The 24832-nt window shown below is 37.2% G+C and overlaps 1 protein-coding gene across 2 annotated transcripts; it reads left to right on the forward strand.

Annotated features, from left to right (window-relative positions):
- Positions 1-62: 62 nt before the first annotated feature.
- Positions 63-24832, forward strand: STK17A (serine/threonine kinase 17a). 2 transcript variants are annotated; one of them, NM_001030995.2, is made up of 7 exons: positions 63-361; positions 7979-8191; positions 15238-15382; positions 20826-20952; positions 21672-21720; positions 21842-22021; positions 22821-24832. In NM_001030995.2, the coding sequence occupies exons 1-7, from the start codon at positions 189-191 to the stop codon at positions 23152-23154; spliced, it is 1221 nt and encodes a 406-aa protein (NP_001026166.2). In that variant the 5' UTR covers positions 63-188; the 3' UTR covers positions 23155-24832. The 2 variants fall into 2 exon arrangements, with proteins under 2 accessions (NP_001026166.2, XP_015137048.1); XM_015281562.4 differs by lacking the exon at positions 63-361 and adding an exon at positions 386-570 and having other exon boundaries at positions 22821-24667.

Below are 24832 nucleotides of genomic sequence, written 5' to 3' on the forward strand. Positions count from 1 at the left end.
CTCCCCTCCCCCGCCCGCCAAGGTGAGGGTGGAAGGGCGGGGCCCCCTAGTCACGCCCCTCTGTCGGCCGCGGTGTGCCGTGCGTACTGCGCTCCTCTTTCCCTTGAGGGGTGTTGGGTCGGTGGGAGCTGCTCTGAGTTGGGGCGTAGTGTAGCGGGAAGAGACGTCCTGCCGTCACGGGAGAAGCTATGAGCCCCGAAGAGAAGCCGCCGCCCGGCCGCTCCCACGATGAGTGCTCACCTCAGCCTGCTGCCGGCCGGGGCCGAAGGCGAGGCGGTTTGCTGACAGAGATCCGCACGCCTATCCGCACCGAGCCCTTCCAGCAGCGCTACAGCCTCAGCCCCGGCAGGGAGCTCGGCAGGTGGGTGTGCGGCCGCGTCCTTGTGCGGGGCGACCTTGGGGAGCTGTGAGGGCAGCTGCAGCGCGCAGAGCCCCGCTTGAAGCCGCCGCCGGGCTGGGCACCGGGGCTGTGTCTGGCACCGGGAGGGGGAAGAAGCGGTCCGGGGCAGGGTCTGCCGCCGGTTCGTTAAAACATCATGATGTGAGAGCAGCCGACCCGTGGCCGGGTTGGTGAGTAGAATAGCGCTCTGGCGGCACGCGCGCTCAGGGTGGGTGGGCTCCATATCTGCACGCGGGGGTGGGCACGCGCGCGGCGTTAGCACCGCCAGACCGGTGGTTCTATCTGAAACTGTGTCGCTGCCGGAAAAAAATGACAGTGCCCTTGCTCGGAGTTAGACGTGCTTTATCTAACGAGTTTTCCAATCACGAAGATAAAGTGAAATACCACAGGATGTGCTGCAACATGAGCAATCTGCGTTCTTTGCGAGGCGCCCAGCTGTGCGGTGGGCCTGACGGTGGCACACCGCCCTGCTGGTTTAGCGTTCAGCCCAGCAGCTGCAGTACCCACGAGCAGCGCCCTTCAGTCCCGCAGCTCAATGGAGGCACAGTAAGCAGGTGGCAGAGGAGGATACTGAACTCGGTTCGGTGGCTTAAATTCAAAGCTCAGTGGCTTTCAGAAACTCTGCTACTCTACTCTGAAGTAAGAGCATGCACTGGGAGCTGGCAGCCGTTGGCCTAATCGAAAAACTGGTGAGGGTTCCTTCTAGCACACACAGGCACAACTGGAGTGACTGCTTCTGCGTTGTGAGCAAGGATGCAAACAGCAAACCCTGAGCATAAAGTTCTCAGGATGGCTATTTGTGTGGGGTCACCAGTGGCTGGAGCTATACTTAAAGGTCATCTTTATGTAATGGCTGTGATTCTGCACCTGTAGTTGTGTCATGAGTTACATCTCTGTTCTAAGGGTAGCATTGCCTTTGTGCGGTATCAAAATGTGTTTCAGTTCCAACTGTCTTTCCTCTCTTTACCTCCACAAAGGTTTTCATCTTCCCTTCCAGTGCAGAAGTCCATACTTAGGAGCGTGTGTGTTTGGTTTTCCTTCAATTTCAAATACCTCTTTCACTGGGTTTGTCTGAGAACAAGTGAGTACTTCACACATGTGAAGAAGAGAAACTTTTGCTAATTTGTTGTGGCTAACTAAAAAGGCACATAGAAAGTCACTCTGACACTTGTAGCTGTCTCTTTGTATGGCATTTTGTTGATAACATACACTTAGCAGAAATTGTTTTGCTTTTATCTGCTTGCAGAGTGTGGAAACACTTACTTTTGAGTAGGTCTGTCTTTGCAAAGGGCTTGGGCAAATTAGCAACCAAATAGGACAAGGTTTTACCCAAGAAAAAAGGCAGTCCTTGCTCTTGGAGCTCATTTAATTTAGCAGCTGAATTTGCTCAGGAAACAGCTATGGAAAGAAAGTTCATACGCTCTGTGTCCATCTCTTTTCCCAGAACCAGGAAAGTGCTTAAAAGTTGAACTTGAGATGGGAATTCTGAAGAGAATGTGAACTGTATATGTTGGGTTTGAAGGAGAGAGCAGAGAGCAGATGTGGCCCAACCACTGAGTGTATAAGCTTGTTGGGACACTTTGCTCACTGGCCTCCAGCCTGGCTGTCAGTGTGGGTCTGCTGGAAAAGCCTGTGCTCTGTTTCCCATTCCTGCATGTGCCGGAGGTGGGCAGGGGCCAGGAGCACAGGCACACAGCTGGGGCCATATGGTGATCAGAAAATGGGGAGGAGAGATGCAGGGCCTGGTGGCTGGCAGGGGTGGCAGACCTGGACAAACGCTGCTGAAAGAACCACAGGGTAGCAGGGGAGGAACCTGGCTGTGATGTCACTGGAACAACTTTGGTACAAGACTACAGGAAACCAGGTTTCGTTATTTCTGCTTGCGGGAAAAAATGGCTTTAGGGATGTAAAGCTTATGTACTCAAATAGGCCTGGCTTGGATGCTGAACAGACCTTTGCAGGTATACCCAAATAGAACCTGCTTTTTCTAGCAGTTAATTCAGGGGAAATACCAAAAGCATGGCTACTCTGGATGGAAAACTTAAGTTGCCTAAGCTGACATTTGGCCTAGTCTTTAGCCATATGGATTTTATTGTCCCCAAATCAGAATGTTCACAGATACATCTTCATTTGACATTGCATGGTGTTTGATATTGAACTTTCTTTGCTTAATGTTGTAAGGGTCAGCATGCTCTTAAACCATTTCAGCAGTACTCATTTGTGATGAGCTAATCCAAAGTATTGTGTTCTTTGTGCAAGACAAGGCAAAAGTTGCTTGACCTTTATCCTTATCATCTGTACACTGCATAATTTTACTGTAAAATTCGGAAAAAATACTTTAATTATTTTGTGGTGACAGCCTTGACGCATATTTCTGAGTATGCGCACAATACACCCTGTGGATGTCTGAGCTCCATATTTCAGAAACATGGCCTCAATCAAAATTTCTTGTCACTGATTCACGTTACCTAAAACTTCTTTGAAGTGTTCAGTATAATTGTATTCACATATTTTGTTCCTTTCCTCAACAAAATACCCCCTAGATAATTGCACACAAAATACCATTAGGCTATTAATTCTTCAGGTTGTTGATGTGGCATTGCACTCTTTTAATGTTTAAAAAAAAAAAAAAAAAGCTATGCACATGTTGGTAGCCGTCATTTATGTACTAAAACTAACACTCCTGGTTCTAGAGGTGAGTTGGAAAAATGCCTGAACAGTTGGCACTGCTTTTTCTCTGAAACATAAGAGTATTCTTAAGTTACTTCTCTAAACCAAGCAATCTTCTGCCAGTGAAATATGTGCAGTGCATACATAAAGGTATATCATGTTCAATTCAGTTGATTTTCCTCATTCCACTTTTTTTTTTTCAATGAACAAGCATGTTCTTCACCCAGACATACAAATGACTGTTTTAGTCATCTGAGGAAACTGAACAGAATAATCATATATTCTTCATTTTTTACTATGGTTTCATGGAAAGGTAGCCTAGCTCTTGAATTGGTTTTCCGAAATTTCTGGCATAAACTTGTTTACTTCTCAGGTAACTTTCAGGAGTTCAGATCTTAGTTGTATGTGATTCTTGTGCAGTTCTATCAGTAACAATGCATAGTTATGCTGTCACACTTCCAAGCAGCTGTTGGCTTGAGTGAAAAAGTTGGGGAAATGAGAAGGTGAAGGCAAGACTTGCAAGTAGCTGATTCCACCATGTGAGAACAAACTTATGTGAGGAAATGTTCACTAACATCAGAAGTGGAACCTCCCCTTACCTGGCTCTTTGGAAATCAAAAATTGTATTAAAAAAATCACCCCCAAGAAAAAATGTTTGACGTGAATTATGTAATAAATTGCATATAGTGTTATGGATCTCAGAAAAAAATTTCTAAGCTTTCTGTAAAATAAACATATTAAAAATAGTTGCTAATATCTGTAGTAGTGACAGTGATTTTTAGCTCATCTTAAAACTATTACAGTAAGGTTAGTTCTCTGTTTCCCTGAGCCTATTACAACCAGAATTAATTGGTGTGACATAAATGCTCTTGTTTATCTGATATGACATTTGATTTGTGATGGAAGGCTTTTCCTTTAAGCCATACTATGTGCCAGATAAAATAATGCTAATTCTTTTGGCAGTCTTGAAAGATGACATTAAGCTTCTTTGTGATCAGATATGATATCTTAAATCATAATTTTTGACTGAGGCTCTTGTGAAGACTGAGAACAACTTGTTTCCTACTTAAGTCACCCTTAAAAGCATTTTTGTTAGAATAACTGATAGTCACTTTTTAACTTTGGAAAGGAACACGAAGTATTACCTCTCAAAATTGTTCTTCCTTCAATGTAACTTTCTCCCTGTTTCTCCCTTAAGCTCCTCTTAACATATCTAAACTGGTAATGTTGACATTTAATACTGTTTTCACAATTTATTAGCAGATCTGTTTCTTGAAAGGAATTTTGGTAAGCAACATCTTAAGAAGCACAAAGGTGCACCATCTGGGTGTACTTTCTGGGAAAGCTTTTTCATATCTGTTTTTATTTCTGTCTGCTACATGGTCTGTATTGTAAATTAAATACTTACAAATTTATCTCTTGGCTTAACTTCTCACTTTGATTTCCTCCCTCCCCCAATGGACAGTATCTTTGGTTCTGAAATAGTCTCAGATGTGAATCTAGGTAGGTGCACAGTAATTAGTTCTATTAGTTAGAAGTATCGGGTTTGTCAAGTCAGATCTTTTCTGGGTTTGTATTAAGAAAAGGTGAGTTTCACAGACAGTGGTTAGTTATTATAATAGCTTTATAGTATTATAATAACAATAGGTATAATGTCAAGGTGTTCTTGATTTTTAGCCTTCAACAACTTGTAATAAATACTTGTCAGCCAGCAGAACTCCTGTGCAGTGTCCTTTCAGTTCCACCACCTAGCCAACTTCTGTCCAGTGCAGTCAACAGCATGAGTGTGGCCACACACTGTGGTCTCTTGCTGTTTCTTCCTCTTACCTGAATTCTGTTTTATTTCCGTAGTGACTACTGTGTGATAAATCGGCATCATTGGGCTCGTTAGGCTAATTAGCTTACTTCCAGATAGGTTTTGTGTGTAATTCAAAACAACGCTCTGGCAATTAGAAGATTTTAAACTTTTCTGAACTACTTTTACTGGATGCTTCAGTGGTGCTAGAATTAAAAGCTTTTTGCTCTGCGCTAGAGAGACATTCTTTCAGAAAGAAACTGTACATTTGGAGGCTAAAAAGGCATCACTGAGCTGCATCAAAAGAGAAAGGGGTGGCCAGCAGGACAAGGGGGGGAGGGGGGGGGGGCGGGGGGGGTGATGGTCCCCTCTCTGCTCTGCCTTTGTAAGGTGCCATCTGGAGTACTGCATCCAGGTCTGGGACCCCAGCATGAGAAAGATGTGGAGCTGTTGGAGGAGAGCCACAAAGATGATCAGAGGGCTGGAGCACCTCTTGTATGAAGGAACATATAGGGAGCTAGGCTTGATTCTTTTGGAGAAGGCTTCAGGGAGACCTCTTTGCAGCCTTCCAGTTCTTGAAGGGAGCTTACATTCAGAAGGGGGACTGACTGATAGATAAAGACAGAATGGTTTTAAATTAAAAAGGTGGGAGTTTTAGATTAGGAGGAAGTTCTTCATTCAATGGGTAGTGAGTAGAGAGATGTTCAAGGCCAGGCTGGATGGGGCCCTGAGCAGCTTGATTTGGTGGGAGGTTTCCCTGCCCTCAACAAGGGGTTGCAACTAGAAGGGCTTTAAGGTCCCTGACAACTCAAGCCATTCTGTGTGATTCTGTATGAGTAATTCTACTTAAAAACAGATATGGATGAACTCTGTGGCTTGGATTTTTGGTATAAAAGCACAGTATCTGCATATCTACTAGGTATTAAAATAAGATCCTTAACAGCAAGTTCTGTTCCCTTATCTCTCTTTTTTTTTTAATTACTTTTCTCCTTGTGCGCTATTTGGATTTGGTGCTGAAACACAGCTTCAACATCAATTTGAACACTTTTGATAAATGCATAACTTTACATCGTACACAAGTCATAAAGTCTCACATCTTCATTTGGAATAACTAAAAAGCCTTTTCCCTGGCTACATCAGGAAGATTGCTCTCAATTGTGGTTAGGATTGCAGTACTGGAGGGATGTTTACTGTTAGAGCCACAACACTAATCACAGGCTTCCTAGAACTCTGTTTAAAAGAAACACCATCCTTGCAATATTTTGGGGATCAACAGTGCATAGTCTCTGGAATGTTTCAGTGTTCTTGATAAGCTGTGCACACTACAAACATTTGGTATTTTTTGCTAGATGTGTAGCAGGCACATAGCTGTTTGTTAGGCTTTGGGTGACTATTCTTCCCATGGCATTCTGCAGTAACATCTGTATTATTTAAACCATTTTATAATGACCTTTTGACTACACCTTTCTAGTGCTACAAAATACAATTGTATTTTCATGCATTTGCAAAGCTTTTTTAAAGCATATTCTTGCTGTTTGTCAGCCTTATTGTATGGGTGTGCTCTGATCTATTTTCTCATACCTATTGTTCTGTGCTTATTCAAAATGTCATTCCTGATTAACTGTGACTGTATCAGTAGTTAATAATAAGATTGTTTTAATGAGCCTGACTAGCAGATATCCACTTTGTGGATGCTTATTACTTAATTCCAGCTGGGCAGTTTTGAAACAAATTTCTATTATAAACAGGGTGACCGCAAATGCTTTCAGCAGTTGCTCTTCATGGAAAGCAGTCAGTCACTAGGCTAGGAGCTGGGAGAGTGAAAACTTCGACAGGAGCTGAATTAGTTAATTCTGTACGTTTCAGCTTGTGACATAGGAAAGGCAAGACTCAAGTAATTGTATTCCAAACGAGATGAGGACTCTAATTTTATTAGTTTCAGCTACCCTACAATAAGTTATATAAGGAAACAGAGTGAAGACTCTCCAAGTTATTCCTGCAGTTTTATAAGAAAATGTTGTCATGGAAGTAAAAATGATCATTTTGTCTAACATTATACCTGTATGGTAAGAATTTTGTAGGATTACTATACTTAAATGGATGAGGATTCATCATCGCATTAGATGATACGCTAATTCATAGATCTTTTCATTCTAAAAATCAGTACTATATGAATGGAATTGGGTGGACCAGGTGGCTTGGGAAGTCTAGAGCAGGTACTTCAGCCCAAAACGCTGTGGGGGAAGACTTCCAAAAGTGCTGCAGCATGTTTTTAGCTGGACTGCTGGCTTAGTGTGACTCATCCACTGTGTTTTGTCAGAAATGATACTCATTAACATGGGTTAAGCACTGTACTCAGTTCTGCAGAGTGTATGTTTGTATTCACGATGTCATTACTGCAAAGACTGTTAGAATGTTTTACATTGGCCAAGTTTCCTTACTTTTTGAAATATTTTGCGTTCCTTAAACAGTGAGACAATAGGGGATTTTTGAGAACTGTTAAGCAGTCAAAACTGTAGCTGTTGTCATTGAAGATATGTCATGGTGAAAGCATGAGGTGCCATTTTTGAAAAACACAGAGAAGAGTATGGATATTCCGTAGCATAAATCGAGTGGGATCTTGAGCACTTTTTCCATGAAGCTGCTGTCTGCTGTTGTCTGGTTACTATATTTACCACTATATTCAAGGCAACTCGTTTGGTTAAGTATAGTCACAGAAAGCATAATTTCCTTGCTTATATACCATCTTACTAGCTTTTTATGGAAGGCTCGAGGATATCTTAATCTGCCTAACTACCACAGTTCATTTCTGCTGTATTTCTGAAGGTTTGAAGTTGCTTGAACTGATACTTTGCTGTTGTAGTTTTCTGTTTTAAAATCCTTATTTTTAATGGAGATAAGAACATCACAATCCAGAATGTTCAGAATCCAGAAACTTCAACTCTTTAGAGGCTATCACTGAGCAAGGCATCTTTCTAATTTTAGAGCACATGGTAAACATGTCCCTTAAGAGTGATTTAGCTCATGTATTCTGAAATATTAATTTACACGGATTAAACTAAGGTTGTCAATAAGGGACTTAGTTCTAACTTAAAATTCTTCTTTAATTTCAGAGGAAAATTTGCAGTGGTGAAGAAATGTATCCAGAAAGACACCGAAAGAGAATTTGCAGCAAAATTCATGAGAAAAAGAAGAAAGGGCCAAGACTGTCGGATGGAAATAATCCATGAAATTGCAGTCCTTGAATTGGCACAATGCAATCTTTGGGTCATTAACCTTCATGAAGTTTATGAAACTGCAACTGAGATGATTTTAGTCCTGGAATAGTAAGTACTAGTAATAATTCCCGAATAACCTTCTGCAGTATTTGTTTAAAATTGTAGTATAAAATCTTTTGCATCCATATGAATAGTGTGAAAAACAATTTTATTGCTTGCTTGTCACCTGCTTGAGCTCAAAACATTGCCAAGAAAATCAGTATTGCAGGAAGTTATGTGCAGTCTTGTAACTGCAGCAGCATATAAGAAATTTTCCAGTTACATAGTATCTTTCTAAGCTGAAATATAAAGTAAATACTTGGTGAAGAAATTTTTAGTGAAATCTGAACTGTGTATACTCTACACTAACAGAAGATACACGGAGAAGCAAAGAGTACCTGTATGAACACTGAAGTTTCTGTTATTGGCAGTGACAAAATGGAGTAAAATCTGTTCATTTTACCTGTATTGAAAAAGGTATTAAAACTTAACATCATGTATTTAAATGAAAGCATTGAAACCTGCTGCAATCAAGAGTGAAGAACTTAGTAGTTAACTCTTTTTTTACCCTGAATGAAGAACTGTGAATATCTTCAAAATGAACCTAAACAGAATGTTAGCTTTGAAAATGTTTTGTTGGGGTTTGTTTTTGTTGTTGGGTTGTTGTGGGGTTTTTGTTTGTTTGTTTGTTTTTGAGGAGGGAGGGTTGGAACTGTTTGTAGACAAAGCTAACCAGCATCAGAATTTTTTACTGTTCTCAGTGTAACACTTCTCAAAGTAAACATCTAAGTAAACAGTAGTTTACTTAGTGTTAACTCGGATAGGATACTTCTAAGGAATTTAGCATAGAAATTTTCCTTCTCCTGGCTGCTCTAACTGGTTAAACTATTAAGTATTCCAACTGCAAGATCTTTCAGGAAGTACATAAGCTTAGAACAGCAAACACTCCGATACTCAGTGCTTGCGTACTGGCTAACTGTTTCTTTCTTAATGTGATACAGACAAGAACTTGTCTTCCACTTGATGGAAAAAGGCAAGAGAGCTATATCAGCATTTATTTGCAGACCTTTTGGGCATGCACTCAAGACGTCCCAAATATAGTACTCCAGTGTCTTTTTTGAGAAAATAAGACTTGTGAAACAAAAGTCTGAATCTTTTGTATTCCACTTTCACCTTGAATGACATGTAACAGGTGGCTCTACACTTAAATGTTTTTCTTCCCTACATTGAGTTTGTCCAGGTAGGAATTTCTGCAGTTTCTGATACTCCAGAGGCTTAGTTTTTCCTCATATAGATTCTAAGAGTTAGGCAAATGCTTTTTGCTGTTGAACAGCTCAGTTAAGATCATATTCAGACTCAATGGATTTAAAATAACTGTGAGAGTAACAGTAGGGCTTTATAGATGAGAAGTGACTTGACCTACCTGCTAAGTCAGTCTAGTTTGTACAGCTGTTCCCTTTTCTGATAACAGAAATGAATGGTGAGAAATTTTGCAGCCTAACCTGATGTTTTTCAGAACTCAAAAGAAACTGCGTCTTTGAAGTTCAGTGAAATGGCATTAGACTGTGTTGGTTTTTTTTTATGAAGGCAAGCTTCTTTCTTGAATATATTCTTTTTCTGTGTTGTGCAGTTATGCTATTAGTGATTTATAGAATATTCCAGTTTTTGTTAGAATACAAAAGCATAACAGGGCTTTTAGAGTCTGACTACCATTACTGGAGATGAAAAAATATGTTTTAAACACCGGTAATAGGGATTTAATGAGAATACAGTTTAAATTTCTGGTTCCCATAGGGATGTAATACAAGCAGTAGAATTCAAAGTTTGAAATGAGCGATGGGTACTGTGATAATTGTTATGTAAAACTGCTAATTTTCATTTAGAACTCAGTTCTCCTACAAAACATTTTTAATACAAAGTATTAACTAGATTGTTCAGTAATTAGCATCATGATTATTTTTACATGCATCAGTAATACCTTGTTAGATAAATAGCTGTGTTGGAGTTGTAAATTAAAAAAACACTCTTTCACTGACTTCAGCAAATACGTCTGGATGCTTCTTTAATGTCAGCATGTTCCAGAGTCATGTTGCAACAACACAGGTATGAATGCTAGTAGATTTCTGACATTCTGTATGCAAAGGATTAAAGGACGTATCTAGACTGTAAACTTCTCTAGGGTATTGCAGTTTCTATTAAGCTTCCTGGTCTGTGTCGCAGATCCGTATCATGGAAAGGAGAAAAATACTTAATTGTTACCCAATAACTTTATCTGCTAAGATTTAGAAGTTTCCTCTGTTGGATCTCTTGTAAGGGAGGTGAGCTGTTATTGTTTTGCCTTTGCAGGGAGAAATCTTAATCACATGGAAGATTCTTTTAAAATACTATCAGCTTTACAGAAAGCATGCTTTAAAATTGCCCACAAAGTGTTAATGTAAGTAATGGAAAACAGTGAGGCTCTAACATTAGTTCTAACTGCAGGATAGCAGAACTCTGTATCCACACAAGCACTGACTTCTTGAGGTTACGTGCCAATGAACTGCAGAGAATTGAAGAGCTAGTCTGAAGGGGTAGTATGTAAATCCTGGAATTACCCTATGGAACAGTGACATTTTTCTATTTTAGTGAAAATTGAATTAATAAAAACCTGGGTGTTTAGTGAAAAACATAAGTCCGGAAAACCTGACACATTCAGATTTCAAATTTTTTTTTTCCTTGCAACTTTTGGGCTCGGTAATTGTGTACGACCTAATGACTTTTGATTCTTTTGAAAGAAAAACAGTGCTTTTGGTGCTTCAGAGCAGGCATTTCTATAAATATTCATCACTATATGATTATACATCTATGGAGGGAATAGATGTTAGCTTGTTAGTGGGTCACATTTTAAACAAATTTGTGTGTGTGTAACTTCAAAATCTAGGAAAGTATCGTTGGATACACATAATAGGATGTGAATTAGAGAGTTACCTGCCGGGATCTTGTGAATATATAGTAGACTTCCATTTGCTTACTTCAAGCAAGAAGAAAGTTACCTTCATCATCTTGAGAAGGTGGTTGGGGTTTATTTGATATGCTGCATTAAGTACTTTTTCCACCTATTGGACCTGGGTAATGTTGCTGCCGGTACTGTCGTGATAATAACTGTGCTATTCCAATGTTTGCAACTTCTCTACCTACTAGAGCAGTTAACAAAGGTTTAATACTTAATGGCCATCTCAGATCAACAGTGGAGATTTAGGGGAACCTTCTCAAACTTTGTTGGTTACCTTGCACTCCGCATTTCATTCAGCTCTTAGGCTCCTTCATTGACCATGGGGGCAGGGGATGCATTTGTCTAGGAACTGAGAAGTTGAAGAAAAAAAACAGTCTATGCAATTTAATGTGTATGAATGCTTTTCTACTCATATGTCCTCATCAGATATGGATTTTCAGTGATCTCTGTCTTTGGGCACATTGCTAAGTTAGGGTAGCCTTACACTTCAAAAATTCTCAGTTCCCATACGTGCCATCTGATGGTACACCTCACCAAGGAAATATTAATATATTGTGAATGCACTTGAAAGAGGTAGGATGTAGAATTTCATACAGTGCATGAAAACGTTCAAAGGAAGAGGCTCGGTCTCCACTGAATTTTAAGTCAATATAGTTGTAACCATGGTTAATGTTCTAGGCTTCAACTGACTTTTAGTTCTTCAGTTATTCTGATAAGGAGTATCAAAGTGTTAGCATGGTTTCAGTGATTAAAAGCACTTGGATTTAGCTGGAGACTATAGAGAATTCAGTGGTACAACAACAGTACTGTCATAAATACATGAATTTCTAAAGAATTCTGGTCACTGCAGCTTTTAAGCTTGGAAATAAATCATATCTTATTTCGACACCTTGCTAAGGGAATGTGTACTAGAGAAATAATGTGTTCTAAGCAATTCTTGAGTTTGAACAAGTTGTGCCCCTAAATATTTCCTCATCCATCTTTTCCAGATTAAGTTGACTTGTTCACCTAAATATTTGATTGTCCTAAAGACAATTCTTTGCTTTTTATTACCTATGGAAATTTTCTGTGGAGGAGGGTCAGGGTACCCAGTAACTTGCAGAGCAGTTACTTTATAATTAGCATTTTAAACGCAAAAACTTAATGGAAGATGTTTTCTTGGAGGGAAAGATGAGTACATGGTAAGCACCTGAGAACTCTTGGTCTGCATGGATGCTGAAGTCATAGCAATGTTGTGCTTGAAATACTTATAGGTATTTTCATCTCTTCTCTGCTTCGTTGTTGTTGTTTTTTTTTTTTCCTGACCTCTAGATAGGGAATACTGAATAACTAAGTTGAAAATATTGTTAAGCAGCACTGCAAAATTTGGCACAGATGTGTAGGAGAATCTTCTTGGAGTTCATTTTGACATTGTGCTTTCAAACCACTGTGACTTGGCTCATAGTCAGCAGACTGTTTTGCTTAAAGAAGTCAGTTAAGCCGGCTACACAGCAACAATACACAAAACAGTCTTGCAGTAAGGAAGTTTGAAAATTTCCCATGTTCTTCTAAAGAATCACTAATTATATGCTCAATTGTGGCAATTTTGAGATGAAGTGAGTTGTCTGGAAGAAGTTCTACATCCTAAATAGAGAAGTTGATTTATTTAAAAACAAACAAACAAAAAGAAATGTTACATGTTAAAACATTTTTTTGCCATGTGAAACTTCTTTGTAAAGTGAAATACTTTCGTCTGGTGGCTGGGAATGGTCATGTTTCTTAAGTCATGAAGTGGATGTGTGTGTCTAAAGGCTTTATTTGTTTGGCTCACTTCTGAAGATGCCTAGGTTCATCATCTTTAAAGAAGTACTGCAGATTACTAAAAACTGTTTAAAAATAAAGGTATTTTTTGTATCTAGTGTTTTCTGCTCTCATATTATGTTGTTTTTTCAATAATGGGATATTTTGTTTCAACTTTTTTCTTGCCTTGATTTCTAAGAAAATCAATTCAAAGTTATTTAAGCATAATATTAAAATTCTGGGTAGCTTGTGGTTTAGCTTGGTGTCTACTTTAGTGTTCTAATTTGTTACCATAACTTAGTTGTAGCATATGTGTATTAAGTAGGCATACAGCAGACAGGACCGTGTAAGGTCTGTCCCATGCTGATTCTCAGCTGAGTTTATTAAAGCTTATTAAAGAAAAAAGAAGTGTGATCCCTATTTGGCAGCTGTTTTGGGGAATGAGTCATATTTCACATAGACAGAAATGGCAGATTTAATGCTTTTTTTGTTTCAAGCAGCAGAGAGATTCCAGCAAAATTCCAGGCTTGCTGCTGTAAAACATAATAGTAATTTTGATAGCAGGCTTTATCACTATACATACATCAAAATTTAATGCTACAAGGAATTAAATCAGTCTTCCAAGTAACCTATTATGACATTCTTAAAATGGAATTTGTTTCATTTATTGATTATAGAAGGCATTTTTATATATTTATCTTGAAGTTTCAAGTGATATTGGTTTTTTTTAAGGGAATATGATTTAAAATATTAGAATAAATTCTCATGTCCATTTTTAAAAGGTAATTAGTATCTGAATCTTGTCCAAAGCTGGAATATAACTACCTTTTTTTCTTGAATTAAATAAAAACTTGGTGAAGAAATGTACTGAACGGTGTCAGGAGTATGCATTTTTCAAGAACAATTGAATTATTAACACTCACTTCATGATAACTTCTTTCATTCTTTAGTTTCATCATCTTTGGTACAGGATTAAGAAAAATGCTCAATAGGCTGCTTCTTTAAAAAAAAAAAAAAACTCAGTTTGATAAAGCAAATCATACTGCTGTGTCAGTTAACCGATACGATGAACAGAAACACAAAGCTCTATATAAAACATTGAGATGTAACCATCTTCTAAATTTATTTTTTCTTGCAAGACGTTCTCCAGGGAGATTAAATAACATGAAAATCTGGGAAGGTAAAATAAAAAGAAATATAAAACATGAGGCATTTTAAGGCACAAGGACCATATCAACCAAGTTATATTCAATTATTTAATTTTATGAATACTATTTAAGTGATTTTTTTTCTCAGAGTCCGTAATCCAGTTTCACCATTTTATAGAACTGCCTTGTTTGCTTGACTTGTCCTTGTTGGAAAATATCTTTTTCTTCCAGGTGGTTTAGGTACTATAATTTATGATATATTTAAAAAAAAAAAAAAAAAAAAGCAAGCCAGGGTAGAAGAAGTTGTTATGTATCAGTAAAGATCAACACTTGTGCAAAGTCATTGTGAGGTAACTGAAGACGACTGTCCTTAGGGGGTTTCACCATCTTTCACTCAGCTGATTATAATTTCACACAAAAGTTGATTTCATCTGTGCATTGATCAGTAGTACTTCAGCAATCCATATGTACAGTCACCCCATTCTCATGTTGTTCTGCCCATTCTTGTTTTAAGATGGAGCCTCTGTTATGCTTAGAGATGATCTTGCATGTTGCTTTGGAGTACTCGAAGAACATCTACTCATCTGTAGTTATTTTTCTATTTTTCTTCTGTTATTTATTTAAGCATATATAAGCAAAAGATGAGGAATCAAGCTCTGAGAGCTAAAACTTTCAAAAATATTTTAAGATGAAAGCTGTGTAGAAACTTAATGCATCCCTGTACACCAGATTTTTCACAAACAACTCGGATATAAACTTTATATTTAGGCTTTTCTGAGTCTGTACAAAGTGTTTTGAGGAGAGTTAGGAGCAGAACTATTTTACATTGTGTTTATGAATGCTTACTTAGGTCAAATTTCCATATAGTTTAATAGAAATAGCACGACACATCTTTGTTAAGGACTGCCCTTAAACAAGTGTGGCATTCATCTCTTGAGCACAGTCACTAATATTTCCAAAATCGTCTCAACGGTTTCTGTAGAATCTATTTTACTTAAATTAGGGAATATTAATCTTCTTTCGAAAGCTGTCATACTGAATGGAAGTCTTCTTAGGCCGTTAGAGCTTGCAACTTGTTTAATAACTGAAAATATCACCATTGGGTGATACCATCTGCTGATCTTTTCTATGCTAGTATAATAAAATGGGTGCTCTAGCTTAGCTTTTGAAATAATGACATTCATACTGTTCTGTAGTGCTGCTGGAGGTGAAATCTTTGACCAGTGTGTTGCTGAAAGAGAGGAGGCCTTCAAAGAGAAAGATGTGAAACGACTAATGAAGCAGATCTTAGAAGGAGTTTCATTCTTGCACAGAAACAATGTTGTTCATCTTGACTTAAAGGTAAAAGTGTTGCAGTACTGTTCTTACTTCCTAACTGCTGACTTCCTTACTGGTCACATCATACTACGAACGCAGTTTTATCATAAGAAATTGATTTCTTTGACATAAGAAATCCAGAGTATTACATATAGCTAAGATGTAAGTTGTAACCCAGGGATCCAGAAAATTATTTTCCATTTTTAATAAGGTAAACTTAATTTTATACAGCTTTCATCCATATGTTCTTATGAAATAAAGCAATTTTATTCTGAGGTTGAACTACTTTTCTAAGCAAACCAGTATTAAAAGCATCCCATGTTAAAATTTTCTAATTCTCCTACGTGTCTAATTCCTCTATTTTCTAAGGAGTAAGGCACTACATGTGTCTTCTGTTGCCAGAATCCTTATTTATACTTCATTGCGTTTTGTTACAAAACTACCAGTAGATTCCTGTATCAAGCTATACGTACTTATATTTAACAGAAAATCATGAACCATTCATCAGCTAAAGCAGAAAATGTGTAATATTTGTATACAAATATCTCATCTATTTGCTTGTGTTACCATTTATTTAAATCACCCTAGAGTCTCTCTCCTAAAACTTTGTGACCCATTGATTTAGTCACGCACATCAAATAATTGTAGTAATATTTATTGAAAATTTCTTAGCAAGTGATAAGTGTCCAAAAGGACTAAAGTTGTGGTATGTTTATAGAAGATACTAAGGGTCTCTGCTTTGTCTGTAAATATACTGTGCTGGATAAAAGTATTTCCATTGAATTTCCTTGAAGCAATTTATGTGAAATTAAAACATGTCTTTTGTGGACAGTATATATTTGTACATTTTTGAAGTTAAAGCTGTGGTGTTCCTTAGCCCTAGCATCTGGGTGTCTAATAAATTATGGTGTTTTTATGTTATTACAGTACTTAATTGTGAAAGTACACTGGAGAGTTGATTCTGGCTTGCAAACAAGTAGCTTTCTCAAAGCTTAGAAGAAAGCTTGCTTAAAAAACTCCCAACTGATCAAAAAACTGATGTCATAAAATCGAACATCTCCAGTTCTCAGAGGTTAAAAGACCCAGAATTGCTTTGCTAGCTTTAATAAAACATAATTAGTTGAGTACTGCTCTTTGTGATGTGCTTATTAACCCATTGGCTCTACCCCTAGAAGAAGAATTTGTTAAAATGGTTGTTAGGATGCGACTGTAAGCTTGTTGTCTTAGTCTTGTATTATAAATCTGATCAACTGGATCTGTGAGGCTGACAGCTTGCTGTTGCTTCTGTCTGCCTCTTTACTAGCTGCAAAACTTTCATATGAGAAGAACTGAGTGTTTTGATGTGGCTTAGCAGAGTTGATGTCCAATTATTTCTTTCCAAAAGTGTGTCTATTGTGAAACATGGCTCAAACTTCATGTGTTTTTAATAGCAAAATACAATAACATAATTCAGTTTTGTCTCAGAGAACAGCAAACATAATGCTACTGAGTGTAAATTAAATATCATTCAGTAGCATTGTTTTGATTTTATTTAATTTGCAGGGTGTGCATAGAGTGTAGTTACGAGTCTTTTGTCTTAGTGGCACATAAAAGCTGCAGAGGAAGGGAAGCTTCTTTTTTCATCAGCTGTTTGACTTGATTGTGTTAGGTAAAGCTTAACTAGTTAGGAATGGAAAAGAATTCAAATTATAATTTTAAAAAAGTAGGGAAGTTGAGGAAGGACTAGCTACTGCTTGTCTGAGACAGATAAAGCTGTACATTGCTAATTAACTGCTTCAAGCAGTGTTCTCCTATAGTATATGTTACTCTGCTTATTCAACAGACACCTTTTTCTTTCTGTATGGTTCCCAAGATGTTGTGTACTGTGAGGAATTAATAGAGTTATAATTTGAAGTTGCTTTGGGTGTCACTTTATACCAATGTTCTGAAAGTAAGATAATTGAACTATGGAGGTAGTGTCCTGTTGAGGAAATTTCATCTGTATCGTGTTTTTTTAATCAGTATTCCAAGCAGATTAAGACTGAATGCTCATCATACAGAAGTGCAGTATTAATAGAAGTGTGGTATTTCTTGTCTGAAGGAACAGCTAGGTAAATAAAAGGAGTTAAACATTAAGATAAAGTGTTCTGTTGTCTTAAAAAGTTCATCTGGAGTTCAAATTTCTCTAACAGAGCACAGCTACTTATTTTTAGGCAGGTAGAGCATCTAGGTTCTACAGAATCTATCTTGATTATAACTTTGCTGCTCAGTTTATGTGACTTGTCTTGATTATCTTGCAGAATAAAGTGCACTGCCACCCTATTATGTCTATTCTTTAGCGAATGTTGCATTCATTTATTTGTACTTGAATACATTCACCAAAAAAACTAAACCCCCAAGCAAATTCTACTTTCCTTAAAGGTGTTTGAGACCTTAAACTTTTTCGTAGGGCACACTGATCAGCCTGCTTAACTACTTTTTCACACAATGTAGTCAGGATATTCCAACCAGCCTACTTTTCCAGTTTGTTTGCATAATTCCTTGGGTACTTCCCATTTTCAGGAAGCTTGGGTACAGTTTTCTCTGCACAGATGTGTAGAAACAGACAATAAAAATTCTGTTAACTCTTATCTGCTAAAATGTAATACAGTACTCAAGGGTTCCATGAAAAAAAAATTCCTCATTTAGGAATGTACTGCAAAAAAATTGTATCATTTATCCTATGTAGAATCAGATGGTTAACTTCATTAATTTTTCATGTTACTATGAGATGTTTAGTTTAAAAAGATAATTATGCGTCCTTAGTCGTACTCTTTTGAAAGTCAACTAAATTTTCAAGAAATATTATGGCCAGACTCTGATAGAGACTTCTATAATAATGGAAAATTTGCAATATGGATTTTGCCATCATTATATCATCAGTTTACAAAACTTCAAAACCTACTTGCAAGGTAGGTTTGAAGGGTGTCCATTTTACTAAGTCTGTTTACTATAAATGATCTGTGCAACTTACCTAAATTGCTAGAAGAGAACAGGTCTTTGTATGCACTGTCTTATTTTGTCCTTTATGCTGAAGTTCAGAACATGAAGAGAGCTGTGCTCTCTTTCATGTGACAGTAGTTTAATCTAATTTAATGAGGGATGTAAGATTGGCCAACATTTGCAGTAACAAATTATGCTTTTCACTGGTGTTACTTGTACATGACTCTAGAGGTTCAACCAATGTCTCAGATTCCTAAAGGCCAAGATTCTGATGCTGTATGCCTAGAAAAATACAACTCTATTCATTTTTTCATCTTTCCTAAGCTACGTGTTGCTAGCAGTGCTAATGTGGCATTAGGGTAGACTAATGTGACCACATAATGTGAACTCTGTCTACATACTGATCTTGTAAAATGGTCCATTTAGTCTTTTTGTTCAGTATACATCACACATAAATCTTAATTTAAGCCTCTCTGCAGTAGGAAGGAGGGCTTGTAAGTATTGCCATCTGCCAGTTTACAGTAGCCATATCATGGCTGCTTGATAACGAGTGCAAGACCCTTTGCAAAATGGCCAGTAGGCAAGACTCTAGCCTGTCTGGTCTTTGCAAGAGATCAATGTACTGTCAAGCCTAGATAGTACAGCAGTGTAAAAAATAATAATAATAAAGAGACCACTTTATAGGTGTAAGAAAACAATCTTCCTTCTCTTTAAGTTTTAGAGTAATTGAGTGTTGAGCTGAAAATGATAGTAGTTCTAAAGCTATATCATCTTCAGGACTTAAAGCTGGGTTTGAACTGTTGCTTCATTTGAACATTATAGTAGCTCCTTAAAAGAAGAAAAGTGGTTTTATTTCAGTACAAATAGATTTAGGGTTATGAGTCGGTTTGTAATGCAGACAATTTCTTGTCATTAAAAACTTTTCCTCGTTTAAATATAGAGGGCAAATGCTTTTCTCATGCGTTCTCTTTGCCTCTTCAGAACACAACTAAATTTCCCACTGAGAAGAACATCTGAGATGCTAATTAAGGAGGCATGGCCACCTTTTTTTTTTTTCAGATGTTTGCTTTTCTAATACAAATACAGAATAAAAAATGTGAATATGGTAATATACCGCTCCAAAATCCTTTGTATCACCACTAGATCCTAGTTTATAAGCAAAAATAAGCTGTTGTTAACGCATACATTTACAAACAGAAAATAGACATCTTGGAGTTCCTTTTAAATAATGTGGCTTAACTTTACAGGAATGAAAGAACTTGAATTTATTCAGGTCTTGTAGCAAGAAGAGCTGGGCCAAGATTTTAACATGTTCTTGTACAGTTTTATTTCTGTTATCAAGAGGAAGAATGTTAATGTAAAATAGCGTCATCACAACCAATGTGGGAATGAAAAAATGTGAATAGGGGAAAACTATACATGTTGGTGTTAATCCAGTTGGACTGTATCCCTCAGTGGTTGCTTCTGTGTTCATACTCATTTGTCCCCAACCACCACTAGTATGTGATAATCCAAGTTTTCAGTAAATAAAGCCTTCTTCGTTTTCATGGTAGTTGGGCTTACCAGAAGCGTGAACGTAGTGTGAACTGTCAGTCTTACTGCTTGCAGAAGTTAATGGCAGAGCACGGTGTAATCATTGGCCCAGTGCGGAGAGACAGGGACTTGGTCTAGCAATTATATGCTCCAGTTGCAAAAGACTAAGACCCACTGACTAAAGTTAGTGTTAAGATTTTTTTTTTAAGTATTTTTTTAAACTCAGCAGCTGCCATTCAAAATAGAAGATAAGGGACTTCTGAATGACTGCAGAGTTTGTGTTGAGGAATGACAGCCAAGATCTAGTGACATCAGAGCAAACAAACTTATCCAAAGGTGATGTTCTTAAAAACCTGCTTTTCAGGCTGCTACTTTTGTTGGCGTTTTGTTTTTTTTTTTGTTGTTGTTTTGTTTTTTGTTTTTTTTTTTACTGTTCTTCAGTTAGTATTTTGTAATGCAATTGCTTGTACCTTGAACAAGATAGAGGTCAGTTGCATCAGAGTTTCTTTAAACAGGTAAAGTTAAGAAAGTTTAATTACTATTTAAAAAACATGAACTTGAATGTTTTTGGCCACTCTTAAACAGGAGTTATATTACACCAGGAAGTAACAAGGAGGGAACATTAGAAGGAATAAGAAGGGAAGAAAGGTAATACAAAGGACTAAAAGTATAAGTGTGGAGATCTTCATATCCTTTTGCTAAGTGGTAGCTACTGGTATGTCTTTTGTATGAGTTCTAAGCTAAGAAAGGTAGATGCTTAATTTTCAGTTCTGAACTGAAAATCTTGCCACTGCTTTGAGCCAGTTTGCCTCTTCAAGTTCACCTTTGGTTTAAAAAAAAAAAAAGTAAAAGTCCTGGGTACTGTATATGTTACAGAACATATCATTGTTATTCTAAAATAATTATGCAATTTTATGGTGTCATAGACATAAGATTTTGGTGATCTTGAACATCTGCTTGCTTTACTTTTCAGCCACAAAACATTCTACTAACCAGTAAGTCTCCACTGGGAGACATAAAGATAGTAGATTTTGGCCTTTCCAGGATAGTGAAGAGCAGTGAGGAATTAAGAGAAATTATGGGAACTCCAGAATATGTAGGTAAGTTGTTACTACAGCATTGGTGTAGCCTTGAGGAGGAGGGTACTATCAACAGTGGAGAATTGTCTCAAAACTTGATGAATGCCAGACTGGCTGTGTAGTTACTGTGTCAGAAGATCAAGGTATTAAACGTGATACTGCTGTAAAAGTTGGAATCACTAGACTAGTGACTAACAATTTTGTGCTTGTGTTGAAGATAAGAACACACTATAGACAAATCTGAGCAGTGATGACAAGTATTACTTGAATGGGAGGTTGAAAAATACATACTCTTACTGAACATGGTATTCTAGCCTGGTGGGCTTTGTATCCATTTCATTAAAAAATAAAATCATGCTAGGCTTTGAAAATGTGCTTGAAAATAACCTTAAGTTATATAGCATATTTTTTATGAGTATGGGTTTTCGTGCTGCAATATGGAATGTTGGATATTGAAATTATTTTTCAATAGGAGATTTGTATAGTGCATTCTTAATTGGTAAAGAGATGATAGTTGCTTCTGAAGATGACAATAAAAAGCCAACAGTTTTCTTTTTACCTGAAACTAACTAATGATAGTAATTATTTAAATAACTTGAATATAAATATCTATTTATAAACCACTTGAAGCATGACAGTCTTTTATTAAAAATTTTTCCACGTGCCTGCTTTTGCACTCTGTAAATACAGTATCATGTCTTTGTATGAGAAAAAATGTAACTTCTTTATCCCCTGAATAGCTCCTGAAATTCTGAGTTATGACCCAATCAGTACAGCAACCGATATGTGGTAAGTTGAACAAATTAACGATCATCATTACACTGTTGAAAAGCTTAAAAAGAAAACAAGCAAGATAAAAGCAAACCAAACAAAACAAAACCTGTTTTTGTGTTTTTTGCTTTCAATTTAGGAGCATTGGAGTACTGGCATATATTATGCTAACAGGGATATCACCCTTCTTAGGGGATGATAAACAAGAAACATTCTTAAATATATCTCAAATGAATGTATGTTACACTGGAGAAGACTTTGACCTCATATCAGAGTCTGCCGTGGATTTCATGAAAACTTTGCTGGTGAAGAAACCAGAGTAAGTAAAGTACACAACCCAATCCAGTCCTACGTATTAGCATAGATACTTTAAAGTGAATACTTGATTTTTTGTTTTTCAAGTTTAAGACAACTTTAGGCATATAACTCTTCATACACATTATAAGAGTTCTCTATTTCCCTCCTGACTTGCATGTTCTGAATGTGTCCAACTCTAGCAATTAGAACTGAAAATTTCAGGAGATTGTACCACACTACACTGCATTTACAGGCTTTCGATATGTGTACCCTGCTGATGTCTCTTATATGAGCTGTGCTTTGAGCCTTCTGTTTCTGATGTATTAGTAGAGTACCTTACTCTTCCATAGTTCACTAGTATGCTTTTCTAAGGGGAGGCAAATTGGAAATTCCAGTTCTCAAAACAGAAGTAGTTACTTTCTGTGCAAGTTCCAGAATTATTCACATGGCGTGTCAACCACCAAAATTGTCTACTGTATCTTGGTGGTTGATTGGTTGGGTTTTTTTTTTGTGGGTTTTTTTTTTTGTGTGTAGAAATACTTGAATGTAAATATGGCATGACTTTCATAGATTTAAGGAAAAAGACAATTGCTCAGAAATACAGTAAACTGTGGTATTTAACATTCTGAATTTCTTTACTTCAAACATTAACAGCTCATCTTCTTGGACTGTTGGTCTTTTGGGGTAGAAAGTAGCTATCAGAACATTTTTAGTAGTTCTATCAGTCTAGTACATTCATTTCCTTAGAAGAAAACTATGAATATCTTAACTAGATTTCAAGTTCACTGGGATATTTCTTTAAACACTTTGTTCCTTTACAGGGAACGGGCAACTGCTGAAGAATGTCTCCAGCACCCCTGGTTAGAACAAAGTGATGAACCTACTTGCAGGGCCTGGAGTAAGAGTGCAAGAAGGGAGAACAGTGATGTCATCCAGAAAAATGCAGATTCTGCTTCTGAAAAACCTGTAGATGTTGAGAAAGCTGAGGAGGAAGAGTCAGTGATTACAGAAGAGCTAATTGTAGTGGCTTCGTATACATTGGGACAATGTAGGCAGTCAGAAAAAGAAAAAGCAACTGAGCAGAAAGCCATTTCCAAACGATTTAAGTTTGAAGAACCACTGCTGCAAGAAATACCAGGAGAATTCATTTACTGAACTATGTGTTACTTCATAGCAGTGTGTTCTACTAAGCAAAAATATCCTAGCCAAGGTAATGTCTGATATGCAATGAATGTTCTAGATAAAAGAAAATGTTGATAGGTGGCATCTAATGAGAATGTGCCAACTTTTTAATTTCATGGAAGAAATAAACAAGATTTCAAGTGGCTGGCAGGAATTTAACAAAGATGAAAGCTTATTTTTGTTTGTAATTTTTATTTCTGTTGTTGTTGTTGGTTTTTTGTCTCTGGATAGCAGACAAATTCTTTATTTGTTATTTGCATTAATTGCTTTGTTCTGGAGAAGTTGACATAAGAAGAGTTTCCGTGGCAGATGTTAAGAGAAGTATATTTTAGGATACATTTTGTCATGCAATGCAAATATATAATGCTGGGTTTTCTCAATTATTTCTTAGCACTCCTGACTTCAGTGGATGTATCTACTGATCTAAAAAATACATGAGATAATTTGACTGGTTTGACAGATTTCGAAATGATATATATGTGTATATTTACATTTTCATCACCTCCAAAGACTTGGATATATTGTGTAGTTAAACAGTGAGCTAGGTTTCTCTAGTAAACAATGCATGTGTCCCACAGGTAAAGACCGTCTTATCAGTAGACAATTCCAGATACAGTAATGACTTTGGGAGCATGGTCAAGTTCCGCTCTGGAGGGTGGTAAATCTCCTGAAGGCAGTCTCTTGAGAAACTACAGACTGCTGTTTCCTCTGTCTCCTATTTTGGGCCAGGTTCACTAACAGAAACCAGTGTATCTGCACATTGCTGATGAGTGGGCAACAAAGAAAATGACAGTCATTTGCAGCAGTTATTGAAGTTCTCACTCCTTGCTTCAACTTTTTAGTTCGGGCAGTTTGTCCATCTGATGGTAAATCAGCCCTTAATTTCTGCCCCCACTTCCCTGCCCTCCCAAACCCAACTGAGGATTTATTGGGAGCATGAGGTCATTGCTGCCTTCTTTTTGTTCTGTTCTAACTGCTGCTTTAGAAAGAAAGAAGCATCCTTAGGCTAAATTGCATAACCTTTTTCAATGTAGCTATCAGATGAGGAAGAAGATGCTATAACCTCTGAAACAATGAAGCACAACTCGTACCTCATGCTTCCTAATCATTCCCCCTTAGACACTTGGGAAAACCATATGTATACAATGGGGTGGAGTTGGGTTAGGGAGCACTATGGATGGGTCATAGTTCTCATTGGACACAGTCCCTCACGGAATAAAACCAGGAATAACCAAGCATCAGAATTGACTGATTTTTGCAGTGTATGAATATCTGAGGATCTTGGACTGAGTCCTGGTTTTCTAAAAAGTCTTTCGTATTGATGCTGTTCCAAAATTTAATTTTTATGTAATTGAAATTTAGTGGTATTATATTGCATACTGTTAACCATTCAATTATTTATTTGGTTTCCATGTGCTATTCCTTTATAATAAACTCTGACAAAAGTTTTCTTGCTGTAAAACAATGAAAAGAAACTCTTAAGATATGTTTGTTTTTTTGTGTGTTCTTTTTTTTTTCCTTGTTGCTGCAAACTTTCTCATTTCAAATGTACTGGTAATGTTCTAACTATAGGGAACAGGAAATTCAACACTCTGTTGTTACTGTTCGTTCTTCACACAAAATTAAAACAGCTTATTAGTAACAAAGACAA

This window comes from Gallus gallus, chromosome 2, assembly GCF_016699485.2.
Source record: "Gallus gallus isolate bGalGal1 chromosome 2, bGalGal1.mat.broiler.GRCg7b, whole genome shotgun sequence".
NCBI classification, from domain to species: domain Eukaryota; kingdom Metazoa; phylum Chordata; class Aves; order Galliformes; family Phasianidae; genus Gallus; species Gallus gallus.